This window comes from Musca vetustissima, unplaced genomic scaffold (assembly GCF_032173495.1).
Source record: "Musca vetustissima isolate MV318-11 ecotype Yass unplaced genomic scaffold, APGP_CSIRO_Mvet_v1 utg317391, whole genome shotgun sequence".
Lineage (NCBI taxonomy): Eukaryota > Metazoa > Arthropoda > Insecta > Diptera > Muscidae > Musca > Musca vetustissima.
Genome location: NW_026882465.1, coordinates 10,964 through 25,718, shown reverse-complemented (window position 1 = coordinate 25,718; position 14,755 = coordinate 10,964). Strand labels below are relative to the sequence as shown.

The following is a 14,755-nucleotide window of genomic DNA, read 5'->3' as shown; positions in this document are numbered from 1 at the left end:
TTTATCAAAATAAAAAAAAAAAGGGTAACTATTTTGTTTGGAAGGTGGCTCAGGTTTTAAATTTTTATCACCGTGAAAATAAATACTGTCTTGTTTTTAAGTAAACAATTAAATAGAATTATGTATGTATGTAAGGTATGTATGTTGAATTATAATTAATAAAATAAAAAACGAAAATAATACACTTAATATCACAAAAAAAAACATTTGCAACCTGTTTGTGTTTCTGTCCGCTAATTAACCTAACTTCTCCTGACTGTTTCGTTTCTTAATTAACCTGAGGTATTTTGAACTTTCTCCTCGTCCGCCACTTCACTCTCCGCCTTAATGTCTTCAGTCTTATTTAGATTGACTTTTGCCGTAATTAAATCATCTTTGGTTAGCTGCATTAACTCCTTGTCATCCGCCCGGGAGTTATAGTCATTCCACTTCTGTAATGTGGATTCGGCGAAGAGGACATACAGGACACCGCTGCCAATTAGCATGGCGGCACATATTAGGAAGACATATTTCCAGGATTCAAAGGTTTGCTGTAAAAGAAACAAAAAATTATTAATTTTTTTAATTACTGAAAATTTTTATAGAATATCCGCCTTACATTTCCCAGGGTCAATACGCCCACAATATAGGGTGATATGAATCCCGGCAGCACACCAATCATGCCACTAATACCCAACACAATCCCCGCAAAATTGGGTGCAATATCCACAATAGAGGCCAGGGGGCCCGATGACACTGCACCATGGAACATTGTTGCCACGGTGAGAAGGACAATGGCTGCCGTAGAATTGTGGCCGAAATAGGCCAAGGCCACCACCACCAGACCCTTGACAATGCAACCTAGAAGCGATAAGGGAAAAAATTAATAAAAAAATGTTGTAACGTGACCGTTTCATACATTATGCACGACCCCAGTTAATGTCAACCCACCTCAATATTTAGTAGTAAATAACGTCTCACCCTAAACCTAAGCCAGTATCATTACCTGCGTACTTCAACTTCATTGCATTAAATAACAGACAACTTCTTTGAAGTACACAATAATTCTCATTCACTTCATAGTACCATACGGTTATATGTTCCACTTTGCCATGCCGAAGTGGTCGACCTCGGACGTTACCGAACTACGAGTGACGAAGATGTGTGGCTTGTCCGCAGTCTCGTATACTGGTGAATGTTAACGACGATTCGGCCTCGCTCATAGCCAGCTCCCCCGCTCTTTGCCAGCTCCTCGCTCATAGCCAGCTCTCCCGCTCTTTGCCAGCTCCTCGCTCCTTGCCAGCTCCTCGCTCTTTGCAAGCTCCTCGCTCATAGCCAGCTCCTCGCTCTTTGCAAGCTCCTCGCTCATAGCCAGCTCCTCGCTCATAGCCAGCTCCCCGCTCTTTGCCAGCTCCTCGCTCATAGCCAGCTCCTCGCTCATAGCCAGCTCCTCGCTCATAGCCAGCTCCTCGCTCTTTGCAAGCTCCCGCTCTTTGCCAGCTCCTCGCTCTTTGCAAGCTCCTCGCTCATAGCCAGCTCCCCGCTCATAGCTAGCTCCCTGCTCATAGCTAGCTCCCCGCTCATAGCTAGCTCCCCCGCTCATAGCTAGCTCCGTACTAATAACTACTAACCGAACCCTGACAAACCCGAACCCTGAAAACCCCGAACCTGCCGACCAACAACGAGTCGACTGTATCCTGCCCTGATCCCCGACGAGCCGACTGTAGCAAGCCGAGAGCCGATTACATCCAACCGATCTTCAACGAGCCGACTGTAGCAAGCCGAGTACCTACGAGCCGATTGCATCCAACCGAACACCAACGAGCCGACTGTAGCAAACCGAGTACCTACGAGCCGATTGCATCCAACCGAACACCAACGAGCCGACATCAGCTAGCCGAGTATCTTCGAGCCGACTGTAGCCAGCCGATCTCCAACGTACCGACAGCAGCTAGCCGATCCTCAACGAGCCGACTGTAGCCAGCCGATCTTCAACGAGCCGACATCAGCTAACCGAGTATCTTCGAGCCGACTGTAGCCAGCCGATCTCCAACGTACCGACAGCAGCTAGCCGATCCTCAACGAGCCGACTGTAGCCAGCCGATCTTCAACGAGCCGACATCAGCTAGCCGAGTATCTTCGAGCCGTCTGTAGCCAGTCGATCTCCAACGTACCGACAGCAGCTAGCCGATCCTCAACGAGCCGACTGTAGCCAGCCGATCTTCAACGAGCGGATATCAGCTAGCCGAGTATCTTCGAACCGACTGTAACCAGCCGATCCCCAACGAGCCGACTGTAGCCAGCCGATCTCCAACGTACCGACATCAGCTAGCCGAGTGTCTTCAAGCCGACTGTAACCAGCCGTACAACCCGAATACCAACCAGCCAATTAGTTGCGAGCCGACTTAACCACCCCCGAGCCGACTGTAACCAGCCGACTATTAACGATCCGACGTCCACACCCAGCTACCATTACCGATTAGAAGATTCCAACATAAAAGCTTATCTCACCTCCAGACTATTACAGTATTTTTCGGTTAATTGCACATCAAAATTTGCACAAATTTTTGTTCAATTAACCGAGGAACCAATTATCCGAACCCGCTTACTTTGAAATGAAATATTTTTGACCCATCATGTGGTTCAATTAAGCGTGGAAACCAATTAACCGTAGGTTCAATTAACCGAAAAATACTGTATTCATATTGTAAACACCAGAGTATTATAATAAAGATTGAAATTGTAATCACTCGTGTTTTTACTTATGGTTTGTGGGTCCTTAGGTTGACCCTGGCAGCGACTGAGCTTACTTCAGCCTTAGATAAAACCACTCGTTATAATGTTCAGAAATTGAAAAACCGTCGATTTTTTAAAAATATTTTTTTAGTGTAGAAAAAAATCCGACCTCAGCTCCCGGGGTGACTTTTTTCCAAAAAAAAAATCCGTCCTCATTCCAGAGGTTATTTTTTCTATAGAAAAAAATCCAACCTCAGTTCCTGAGGTGACTTTTCTTCTACCGACCTCAGCTCCTGAGGTGACTTTTTTTCTATAGAAAAAAAATCCAACCTCAGCTCCTGAGGTGACTTTTTTTTCTATAGAAAAAAATCCGACCTCAGCTCCCGGGGTGACTTTTTTCTATAGACAAAATCCGACCTCAGCTCCTGAGGTGACTTTTTTTTCTATAGAAAAAAATCCAACCTCAGCTCCTGAGGTGACTTTTTTTCTATGGAAAAAATTCCGACCTCAGCTCCTGAGGTGACTTTTTTTCTACAGAAAAAATTCCGACCTCAGTTTTAGAGATTTTATAAAAAATCCGACTTCAGATCCTGAGGTATTTTTTCTATAGAAAAAAAATCCGACTTCTATAGAAAAAATACCTCAGGCAACCATTACTGTATCCCATTTTTTAAATCTAGAACTTACAAATTGCCGTTGCCAATTTCCTCAGATTTGTTCGGCTCATTTTCTCTGTCCTTAGCAGATAATCGGCAAATAAGGAAAAGAAATAGGCGAAAATCATGCGCATCAAATGGGGCAGGCCAGATAATATGCCAGTCTGAAAAAAAAATATTCCAAAACAAAATTAAAATCTCTTAAAACCTGTCAAGCACCTCCTCTCACATACCGCTCGAATATTCCAATTGTGTATGACACGGAAATATGTCGGAGCTTGAGTCATTAGCGTAAACAAGCCCCATATACCACCCCATTGGGCAATGACATTCATCCACACCGGACGGGAAAGTAAAATTTCCTTCCATGGTGTCCCCACAGCCTTGGCACTATGAACCGATGCACCCAGCGACTTTTCAATATATCTCACTTCCGATTCACTAATACGTGGATGTTGAGCCGGTGAATCATAGACAAAGAAAAGCCAACCGAACCACCACACGGTACCCAAAATACCACAGAAATGATAGACCCAAATCCATGAACCCCAATGCATAATGTAACCAAAGAAGGGATAGAAGACAGCTATGCCCACCGAACTACCCAAATAGGCTGTCACGAATTTACTGCGTTCATTGGGCGGAATCCATTTGGCGGTCAACACATGCATAGCAGGCCAGGCAAGACCCTGAAAATGATAATAGACAATATTGGATTTCATATTTTAGAATATTTCTCAAAACTTACCGTAACCAATCCTTGCAGGACCCTTAGTACTATGAGGGCCCTATAATCCCAATGTGATACATAGGGTATCAGGAAACACATCCAACAGCCAATGGCATTTGCCAGACCAAATACCAATTTGGTACCATATTTTTTGGCCAAAATACCACCAGGTATCTGTGTCACCCAATGGGCCCAGAAAAAGGAACCCAATACTAAACCCTGCTGGTATTCATTCCAATTGAAGCGCACCTGTTCATGGGGAATGAGCTGAAAATAATGAAGAATGAAAAAAGTAGGGTTTAAAATTAAAAATAGAGACGATCAGCTGATTGTATTTGCATTAAGGACGCCTAAAAACACACAACAGTCTTTCACAATATAACAAAAAAATGAGGTATGGAGGGAGTCTTTATGGAGGATCTAATGATGGCGTCTTGAGGGAGCCTTTGTAGAGAAGCTCTGGGGGGAATATTTATAGAGGAATTATAGGTAGTTTTTATAGACGCGGAAAGGGTTGTCATACTTGATCAGGAGGTAGCGTTTAAGGAGATCTGAAGAAGTTTTTGTAGACAGGCTGAAGAGGGAGCCTTTATAGCCGAGCTGAAGGAAGTCTTTATAGACGAGCTGAAGAGGGAGTCTTTATAGACGAGCGACAGAGGGAGTCTTTATAGACGAGCGACAGAGGGAGTCTTTATAGACGAGCGATAGAGGGAGTCTTTATAGACGAGCGATAGAGGGAGTCATTATAGACGAGCGATAGAGGGAGTCTTTATAGACGAGCGATAGAGAAAGTCTATATAGACGAGCGATAGAGGGAGTCTTTATAGACGAGCGATAGAGGGAGTCTTTATAGACGAGCGATAGAGGGAGTCTTTATAGACGAGCGATAGAGGGAGTCTTTATAGGCGAGCGATAGAGGGAGTCTTTATAGACGAGCGATAGAGGGAGTCTTTATAGACGAGCGATAGAGGGAGTCTTTATAGACGAGCGATAGAGGGAGTCTTTATAGACGAGCGATAGAGGGAGTCTTTATAGACGAGCGATAGAGGGAGTCTTTATAGACGAGCGATAGAGGGAGTCTTTATAGACGAGCGATAGAGGGAGTCTTTATAGACGAGCGATAGAGGGAGTCTTTATAGGCGAGCGATAGAGGGAGTCTTTATAGACGAGCGATAGAGGGAGTCTTTATAGACGAGCGATAGAGGGAGTCTTTATAGACGAGCGATAGAGGGAGTCTTTATAGACGAGCGATAGACGGAGTCTTTATAGACGAGCGATAGAGGGAGTCTTTATAGACGAGCGATAGAGGGAGTCTTTATAGACGAGCGATAGAGGGAGTCTTTATAGACGAGCGATAGACGGAGTCTTTATAGACGAGCGATAGACGGAGTCTTTATAGACGAGCGATAGAGGGAGTCTTTATAGACGAGCGATAGACGGAGTCTTTATAGACGAGCGATAGAGGGAGTCTTTATAGACGAGCGATAGAGGGAGTCTTTATAGACGAGCAATAGAGGGAGTCTTTATAGACGAGCAATAGAGGGAGTCTTTATAGACGAGCAATAGAGGGAGTCTTTATAGACGAGCGATAGAGGGAGTCTTTATAGACGAGCGATAGAGGGAGTCTTTATAGACGAGCGATAGAGGGAGTCTTTATAGACGAGCAATAGAGGGAGTCTTTATAGACGAGCAATAGAGGGAGTCTTTATAGACGAGCAATAGAGGGAGTCTTTATAGACGAGCAATAGAGGGAGTCTTTATAGACGAGCGATAGAAGGAGTCTTTATAGACGAGTGATAGAGGGAGTCTTTATAGACGAGCGATAGAGAGAGTCTTTATAGACGAGCTGAAGAGAGAGTCTTTATAGACGAGCGATAGAGGGAGTCTTTATAGACGAGCGATACAGGGAGTCTTTATAGACGAGCGATAGAGGGAGTCTTTATAGACGAGTGATAGAGGGAGTCTTTATAGACGAACGATAGAGGGAGTCTTTATAGGCGAGCGATAGAGGGAGTCTTTATAGACGAGCGATAGAGGGAGTCTTTATAGACGAGCGATAGAGGGAGTCTTTATAGACGAGCGATAGAGGGAGTCTTTATAGACGAGCGATAGAGGGAGTCTTTATAGACGAGCGATAGAGGGAGTCTTTATAGACGAGCGATAGAGGGAGTCTTTATAGACGAGCGATAGAGGGAGTCTTTATAGACGAGCGATAGAAGGAGTCTTTATAGGCGAGCGATAGAAGGAGTCTTTATAGGCGAGCGATAGAGGGAGTATTTATAGACTAGCTGAAGGGAGTCTTTATAGACGAGCGATATAGGGAGTCTTTATAGACGAGCGATATAGGGAGTCTTTATAGACGAGCGATATAGGGAGTCTTTATAGACGAGCGATATAGGGAGTCTTTATAGACGAGCGATATAGGGAGTCTTTATAGACGAGCGATATAGGGAGTCTTTATAGACGAGCGATATAGGGAGTCTTTATATAGAGGAGCGATGGAGGAAGTCTTTTCAAAGGCGAGCGATAGAGGGAGTCTTTATAGACGAGCGATAGAGGGAGTCTTTATAGACGAGCGATAGAGGGAGTCTTTATAGACGAGCGATAGAGGGAGTCTTTATAGACGAGCGATAGAGGGAGTCTTTATAGACGAGCGATAGAGGGAGTCTTTATAGACGAGCGATAGAGGGAGTCTTTATAGACGAGCGATAGAGGGAGTCTTTATAGACGAGCTGAAGAGGGAGTCTTTATAGACGAGCTGAAGAGGGAGTCTTTATAGACGAGCTGAAGAGGGAGTCTTTATAGACGAGCTGAAGAGGGAGTCTTTATAGACGAGCTGAAGAGGGAGTCTTTATAGACGAGCTGAAGAGGGAGTCTTTATAGACGAGCTGAAGAGGGAGTCTTTATAGACGAGCTGAAGAGGGAGTCTTTATAGACGAGCTGAAGAGGGAGTGTTTATAGACGAGCGATAGAGGGAGTTTTTATAGACGAGCGATAGTGGGAGTCTTTATAGACGAGCGATAGTGGGAGTCTTTATAGACGAGCGATAGAGGGAGTCTTTATAGACGAGCGATAGAGGGAGTCTTTATAGACGAGCGATAGAGGGAGTCTTTATAGACGAGCGATAGAGGGAGTCTTTATAGACGAGCTGAAGGGAGTCTTTATAGACGAACTGAAGAGACTAGAAAACTGAGGAAAGAATCTTAATTGACGATCTCTGGAAGGAATCTTAATTGATCTCTGGAGTATTTATAGACGAGCGATAGAGGGAGTCTTTATAGACGAGCTGAAGATAGCCTTTATAGATGACATAAAGGGAGTCTTCATAGGCGAGCTGAAGGGAGTCTTTGTAGGGGAGCTGAAGAGAGCCTTTATAGACGAGATAAAAAGACTTAAAGACCTGGAGTCAGAATATTTATATAAAATTGGAATCTAATGGTCCTTGAGTGAACATTTTTAAACATTTGGAATCAAAAATGTGAACTTCTGGTCGAATCAGCTGTGAGTTTTACATCTTGATTTTGCCTAAAAGTATGCAGCACTCATTTTTCATTTTTTTGGATTTTGGATTCTAATGGTTCCTAGAGGAATACTTTTGAATATTTTGTATTTGTTGGATCAAAAATACCAACTTCTGGTACAGTCAGCTGTGAAGTTTACATGCAGCGCTCTTCTCACCTTTATATACAACTGAAAAGCAATCACTTCGAACCTAGTAAAATTTTTATTCATCTCTCTATTATTTTATTTTTTAAAAATTGTTTCCATAATTTGTTTTTGTTTTATTTCCCCGAAATTTATCTACAAATAAATTACTCCCACGCATTTCTATATCAGCATTAATTCGCCATGAGATTCATTGTCCAAACTCTCACAAATAAATCTAATCACGAATTCAAAACTTAATAAAATGAAAAAAGAAAAATATCCGCAATATTTGTTCTATTTTTTTTTCTCGGCAGCTTGCCAGTGAACCAAAACTACAACAACAAATACCGGCTTCAATTTAAACTAACCCGCTCGCCTACTCGTTAGCTGGTGTATGGTGTAAGATTGATTACAGATTACGCTAGCCTAAGTGGCTAAGTGAGCGAGCGTGCGAACAAGTGAGTGAGTGCATGAATTAATTTTATCATGTTAAATTAAATCAGCGCCATGGAACCAGCAACAATAACCAGGTACTGGTGTGTCACTTTGCCAGCTGATTTATTCAACTATTCATTCATTCATCATCGCCACACATTCTAACCTCCAAATTCATTGACTTACATGCGATGATGCTGCTGCATCATTCTTTAGATTCTCATGCAAATGTCCGGAAGAAGTGCTATTATACCGTTCGCCAGCATTTAGTTCCTCAGTAGTCTTCGCAGTTATTGTTGCTATTGTTGTAGTGTTATAATCGCTTATTTCACCAGACATCGATGACGCGGAGCGCAATGATGCCGGCAATTCTGCCAAGGCATCAAATGCTTCAGAGGCAACTGCTGCTGCCGGAGATGATGTTGTTGTTGTCGCCGCCGCCGCCGCTGATATCGTCTTACTTTTTGTCGATACAACCATTTCCACAATTGTAATATTCAAATTGATGCGTATCATATAATTGACGGCAAAGCCGATAAATACCAGATACCATAAAACGGTACGGGCCTGAACTGCAAGAGGAAAAAAAATATTTGAAATTAAATAAAGTATCGGATTTGTGAATTTTTTAAAATCAATAATGAGGTTACGTTATTCAAAGTGTCAAAAATATGCTATTCAGACCCAATCAGCTGTGTTTTGAACATTTTATTTTGCCTAAAAGTATGCAGAACACATTGATCGTTAAAGGTAGTTTTTATCCACATCGATTCTATTTTTTTATATTTGAATGGACTTTAAGGTAATCATTTTTAATCAATAATGATGTTATGACATTCATTGTGCCAAAAATAAACAATTCAGACATAATCAGCTGTTCATCTTACATTTTGTTTTGCCTAAAAATATGCAGCATTCATTGATCTCCTAAGGGAGTATATAATTGGGCGAGCAGAAGAGAATTGTTGTACATGACTTTTCGATTCTTTTATATTTTAAGGGGTCTTGATAAAATAATTTTTAAGCAAAAATAAGGTTATGACATTCGTTATGTCAAAAAAATGCAATTCATATCTGATCAGCTTCTTCAAAGAGAATATTTATGAAAGAGTTTTTATCCATGGTTTTTAGAATTTTTTTTTATATGAAAATGGCCCTTAATGAAATAATTTTTAAACAATAATGAGATTCTGACATTCATTGTATCTAAAATATGCTATTCGGACCCGTTCAGCTGTAAGTTGCGTATTTGGTTTTGCCTAAAAGTGTGCAGAAGGCGTGGATCTATAAAGATAATATTTTTGGACGAGCTAAATAGAATTGTTATCCATGGTTTCTAAATTTGAATATTTAAATGGGTCTTAATGAAATAATTTTTAAACTATTATGAGGTTCCGACATTCATTGTGCCAAAAATATGATATTTGGAACCGATCAGCTGTGAGTTGCGCATTTTGTTTAGCCTAAAAGTATGCAGAAGACATTGATCTCCAAAGCGGGAATTTATTAACGAGCTGTGTAGAATTTTTCCCATGGGTTTTTGCGTTTTTTTACGTGTAGATAGGCCTTGATAAATAGCAATTTTAATCAGTAATGAGGTTCTGACATTCTTTGCGTCAAAAATATGCTCTTCGTACCCGATCAGCTGTGAGTTGCACATTTTGTTTTGCCTAAAGGTATGCAGTGCTCATTGATCTCCAAAGGGAGTTTTTTTGGAAGAACAAAAGGGAGTTTTTGCAGACAAGTTTAAGGGAGTCATTACAGACGAGCTTATGAATGTCTCCTCTATAGACCTGCTGAAAGGAGTATTTATAAGCGAGCTGAAGGGAGTCTCTATAGGACAGACAGAAAGTCTAAGGTCTTTATGGGACAAATGCAGATATTACTTATAACCGAATTAAAGAGGGAATTCATGAAGTTAGGCAAGTAAAATTTATAGGGATATTTTATGAACCCATCTGAAAGATGTCTTCATAGGCGAACAGAAGGGGAAATTATATACCAGTTGATGGTGGTACTTATAAACTAGCCAGGTCTGCCAAAGACCATCCGAAGGCTGGCTTAAGAGATCAAGTGTTGGCTGTCTTTATATACGATCTGATGTTTACCTGGTGTACTGTCTTTATAGGTGAACTGAAGGGAGATTTTAAGGTTAACCTAAAGGTTGCACAGATGTGAATGCCTTGGTAGAACCCTACCATCTGTAGAACCCTACCATCCGTAGAACCCTAGCATCTGTAGAACCCTACCAATTAGCAAATGAGTTCGAACTAACTTTTCGAGGCTTTTCGAACTAACTTTCCGAGACAGGCGAACTCTCAAACTTCGTCAGAACCATGTTAGAATGCCGGATCTGTGAAGAGGCAAAAAAAGAGGTAGACGGAGTTAGCTAGCCAAAGTCACGACAAAAAAATAGTAACTATATGTGGCTCTAAAACGAAAAGTGGCCAGGATGAATCGAAAATTCAGTCATACACAAGGATAGTAACAAGCGGCTAAAAATTGGCCAGAATGAATCGAAAAATTAGGAAGAATCACTGTAAGCAGATGACACCTGTACCTCGGAAGCGGCGTAGTTTTTCTGAAATCCTCGAAATATCAGATAATCGCTGAACATCTACGAAAAAGACGCTTCAGGATAGCCCAGAAGGCAAGGATATTCCTATGAAGAGGCAAAAAAAGAGTTAGACGGAGTTAGCTAGTCAAACTCACGACAAAAAATAGTAACTATCTGTGGCTCCAAGGCGAAAAGTGGCCAGGATGAATCGAATATTCAGTGATGCACAAGGATATTAACAAGCATAGGGCTACAAATTGGCCAGAATGAACCGAAAAATTAGGAAGAATCACAGTAAACAGATACAGCAGATGACACCTGTACGTCGGAAACGGCGTAGTATGTTAGATCTCCAAAAGATCAGATAATCGCTGAAAATCTGCGAAGAAGAAGCTTCAGGATAGCACAGCACAACAAGGATATTCCTAAGATCACGAATCAGCTATTTGGGTTTCGAAAGCGATATTTAAGGAAGAATCACACAAGGCAAATGAGAAATATTTAAAACCAGTGATCGTAGCAGTATAGTCGGACGGACCGACCATACGATACCCCAGACAACTACCACGCAACTCTAACATTCTGCGGATATTTATTCCGGGCCAGGGTTATTAAATAATATCTGACTACGCAAGTACCTGTAAATATTTGAGTGTAACTCCCATACCCGAGTACATACGACAATATAATTGGTATCAAGTTAAAGGTAAACAACTCCGCTTGGATATACTATCAACTTATAGGGTCTACATCCTGCAGGAGTAAATATATATGCCATAGAATACAAATTTTTGTAATTTTTCACATAAAAGTCAGGTTCTATTTATCAAAATAGGCATGCCTATTCTCTACCCCGATCCCCCTCTCCATGTAAAATTTCGCAATGTTCGGGCCCTAATTGCGGCCTCTGGAGCGACCAGAAAAACTGAAAAAAATTAAGTACTTGGTCCATTTCATCCCCTAAATATTAACCGATCTTTACCAAAAGCAATTGGGGTCTTCATTGGTCAGAACCCATCCTACATACAAAATTTCGTGAAGATTGGACCATAACTGTGGCCTGAATTGTGTTTACAAATTATAATGGACAGACGGACGTCCACACATGTCTAGATCGACTCAGCTAGTCGAGATATGATGATCGGTCCTAGACCCACCTTTAAGGGCCCTAATTGCGGCCTCTGGAGCGACCAGAAAAACTGAAAAATAAGTATTTGGTCAATTTCATCCTCTAAATATTAACCGATTTTTATCAAAAGCAATTGGGGTCTTCATTGGTCAGAACCCATCCTACATGCAAAATTTCGTGAAGATTGGACCATAACTGTGGCCTGAATCGTGTTTACAAACTATAATGGACAGACGGACGGACGTCCACACATGTCTAGATCGACTCAGCTAGTCGAGATATGATGATCGGTCCTAGACCCACCTTTAAGGGCCCTAATTGCGGCCTCTGGAGCGACCAGAAAAACTGAAAAATAAGTATTTGGTCAATTTCATCCTCTAAATATTAACCGATTTTTATCAAAAACAATTGGGGTCTTCATTGGACAGAACCCATCCTACATGCAAAATTTCGTGAAGATTGGACCATAACTGTGGCCTGAATTGTGTTTACAAATTATAATGGACAGACGGACGGACGTCCACACATGTCTAGATCGACTCAGCTAGTCGAGATATGACGATCGGTATACATAAAGGTGGGTCTAGGACCAATATTTCGCGGCGTTACAAACTCTTGGGGCTGCACAAGGCTATAATACCCTGACAACATAGTTGTGTAGGGTATAGAAAATCAGAAATTATTGGTCTGTTAAAAATATTTTTAAAAAATCCACGCCATATATGGGTCCCTAAAAAATTATTTTTAAAAAAATCCACGCCATATATGGGTCCCTAAAAAATTATTAAAAAAAAAAACGCCATATATGGGTCCCTAAAAAATTATTTTTAAAAAAATCCACGCCATATATAGGTCCCTAAAAAATTATTTTTAAAAAATCCACGCCATATATGGGTTCCTAAAAAATTATTTTTAAAAAAATCCACGCCATATATGGGTCCCTAAAAAATTATTTTTAAAAAAATCCACGCCATATATGGGTCCCTAAAAAATTATTTTTAAAAAAATCCACGCCATATATGGGTCCCTAAAAAATTATTTTTAAAAAAATCCACGCCATATATGGGTCTCTAAAAAATTATTTTTAAAAAAATCCACGCCATATATGGGTCCCTAAAAAATTATTTTTAAAAAAATCCACGCCATATATGGGTCCCTAAAAAATTATTTTTAAAAAATCCACGCCATATATGGGTCCCTAAAAATTATTTTTAAAAAAATCCACGCCATATATGGGTCCCTAAAAATTATTTTTAAAAAAATCCACGCCATATATGGGTCCCTAAAAAATTATTTTTAAAAAATCCACGCCATATATGGGTCCCTAAAAAATTATTTTTAAAAAATCCACGCCATATATGGGTCCCTAAAAAATTATTTTTAAAAAATCCACGCCATATATGGGTCCCTAAAAAATTATTTTTAAAAAAATCCACGCCATATATGGGTCCCTAAAAAATTATTTTTAAAAAAATCCACGCCATATATGGGTCCCTAAAAATTATTTTTAAAAAAATCCACGCCATATATGGGTCCCTAAAAAATTATTTTTAAAAAAATCCACGTCATATATGGGTCCCTAAAAAATTATTTTAAAAAAAATCCACGCCTCTTTTTAATTCCATTCATAATTTTTCCGTTTACACACTTACCATTAGACATGTTTGATTTCCTGATTCGGCCGGCTAATAAATTAAATTGATTTCTGTTAAGTTTTCAGTTTGTGATATGATTAATTTCATTTATTCGATTTTATTTTTTGCCACACACACAATCTGGCAAAATTTATTAGAGCACTTGAAATTAATTGTTTACTTTTTTCGCAAACGATTTTTTTTTCAAAAAAAAAATCAGCTGTTCCCAAGAAAAATATAATTTCAGTTATTAAAAAAATCAAGTTTTATTATTAAAAAAAAATATTTGTAATTTATCAGTTAGTTTTATTAGTTAGAATCACAAGAATGTGGATTGAGTGATTTTTTCAGAACACACACCCAAGCACTTGCTTCTGTCCGGCAATTAATTATTATTATTATGACGGTAATTATTATTTAAAAATATCTCATATTTTTTTTTATAAAACATTTATTGTAATTTCTTGGCCGTTTAATTAGATGCAAAAAAAAATGTGGGTAGATTTTCCGGACACAAACATACACACACATCCAGCCAGCAATGTCCAGCAAATAATTATAATTATGATGATGATGATGACGGTAATGATTGCGTCTTGCTTTTAATTTTAATTATTATTTTTTTTCAAATTTTCATTTTTTTTTTTCAAATCACTCAAGAATACCGAAAACCCAAGATCACACAGATGATCCGAAATGTACGTCAACCGTTTAGCCTCTTGGATTGGATCTATACGATAGTAGTATGCCGACAACGAACGAACGACCGATCGACCGACCAACCAACCTTTTTCTGTAGGTGGTGCTGTGATGAAAGATAGTCAGTTACTACCGATCCCAATCCGAAAGAGAGTCACTTTATCGGCCGACTAGACTAATTTCACTGTCACTTGATTTGATCTGTCCGTTTGGAATATCACGAGCAGAATGCTAGGCATTTGACATGGATCTGCTTAATAACACCATCGACTGAGCAGAGTTCTCCCAACGTAGACTTTGTGTGTTGTTTTTGTTGTTGTTGTTGTTGTTTTTTTATTATTGTTGTTTGCGCAGTGATAACAGCAGGCCTCAGCGGCATTCTTACTTTCTTTCTGGCTGTGGCTGTGATCGTTCTGATCGTCGTCGCTATGTTATGAAAATTTACTATGTTAGTATGTAATAAAAGTTAGAAAATAACAAAAAAAAACAAACAAACGCTTGTCGCCTATATTTATATCAACATTTCTAAATTTATAATACCCCGAGCCTAGC

General features: G+C 40.0%; 1 protein-coding gene across 1 annotated transcript; it reads right to left on the bottom strand.

The window, feature by feature from the left end:
* Positions 1–272: 272 nt before the first annotated feature.
* Positions 273–13,532, bottom strand: LOC133328886 (sialin-like). Its single transcript, XM_061537396.1, has 7 exons — positions 13,523–13,532; positions 8,371–8,756; positions 4,120–4,368; positions 3,605–4,060; positions 3,403–3,535; positions 599–840; positions 273–530 (listed from the first exon to the last, which is right to left on the bottom strand). Exons 1-7 carry the CDS (start codon positions 13,530–13,532, stop codon positions 273–275), a joined length of 1,734 nt encoding a protein of 577 aa, XP_061393380.1.
* Positions 13,533–14,755: the final 1,223 nt, after the last annotated feature.

What these genes read in the sequence shown, in the direction of transcription:
- LOC133328886 (XM_061537396.1), bottom strand. An exon ending in ACAATTGGAATATTCGAGCG is followed by an intron (nt 3,536 to 3,604) that starts GTATGTGAGAGG and finishes TTTTTTTTTCAG; the next exon opens with ACTGGCATATTATCTGGCCT. An exon ending in GCGTATTGACCCTGGGAAAT is followed by an intron (nt 531 to 598) that starts GTAAGGCGGATA and finishes TTTCTTTTACAG; the next exon opens with CAAACCTTTGAATCCTGGAA.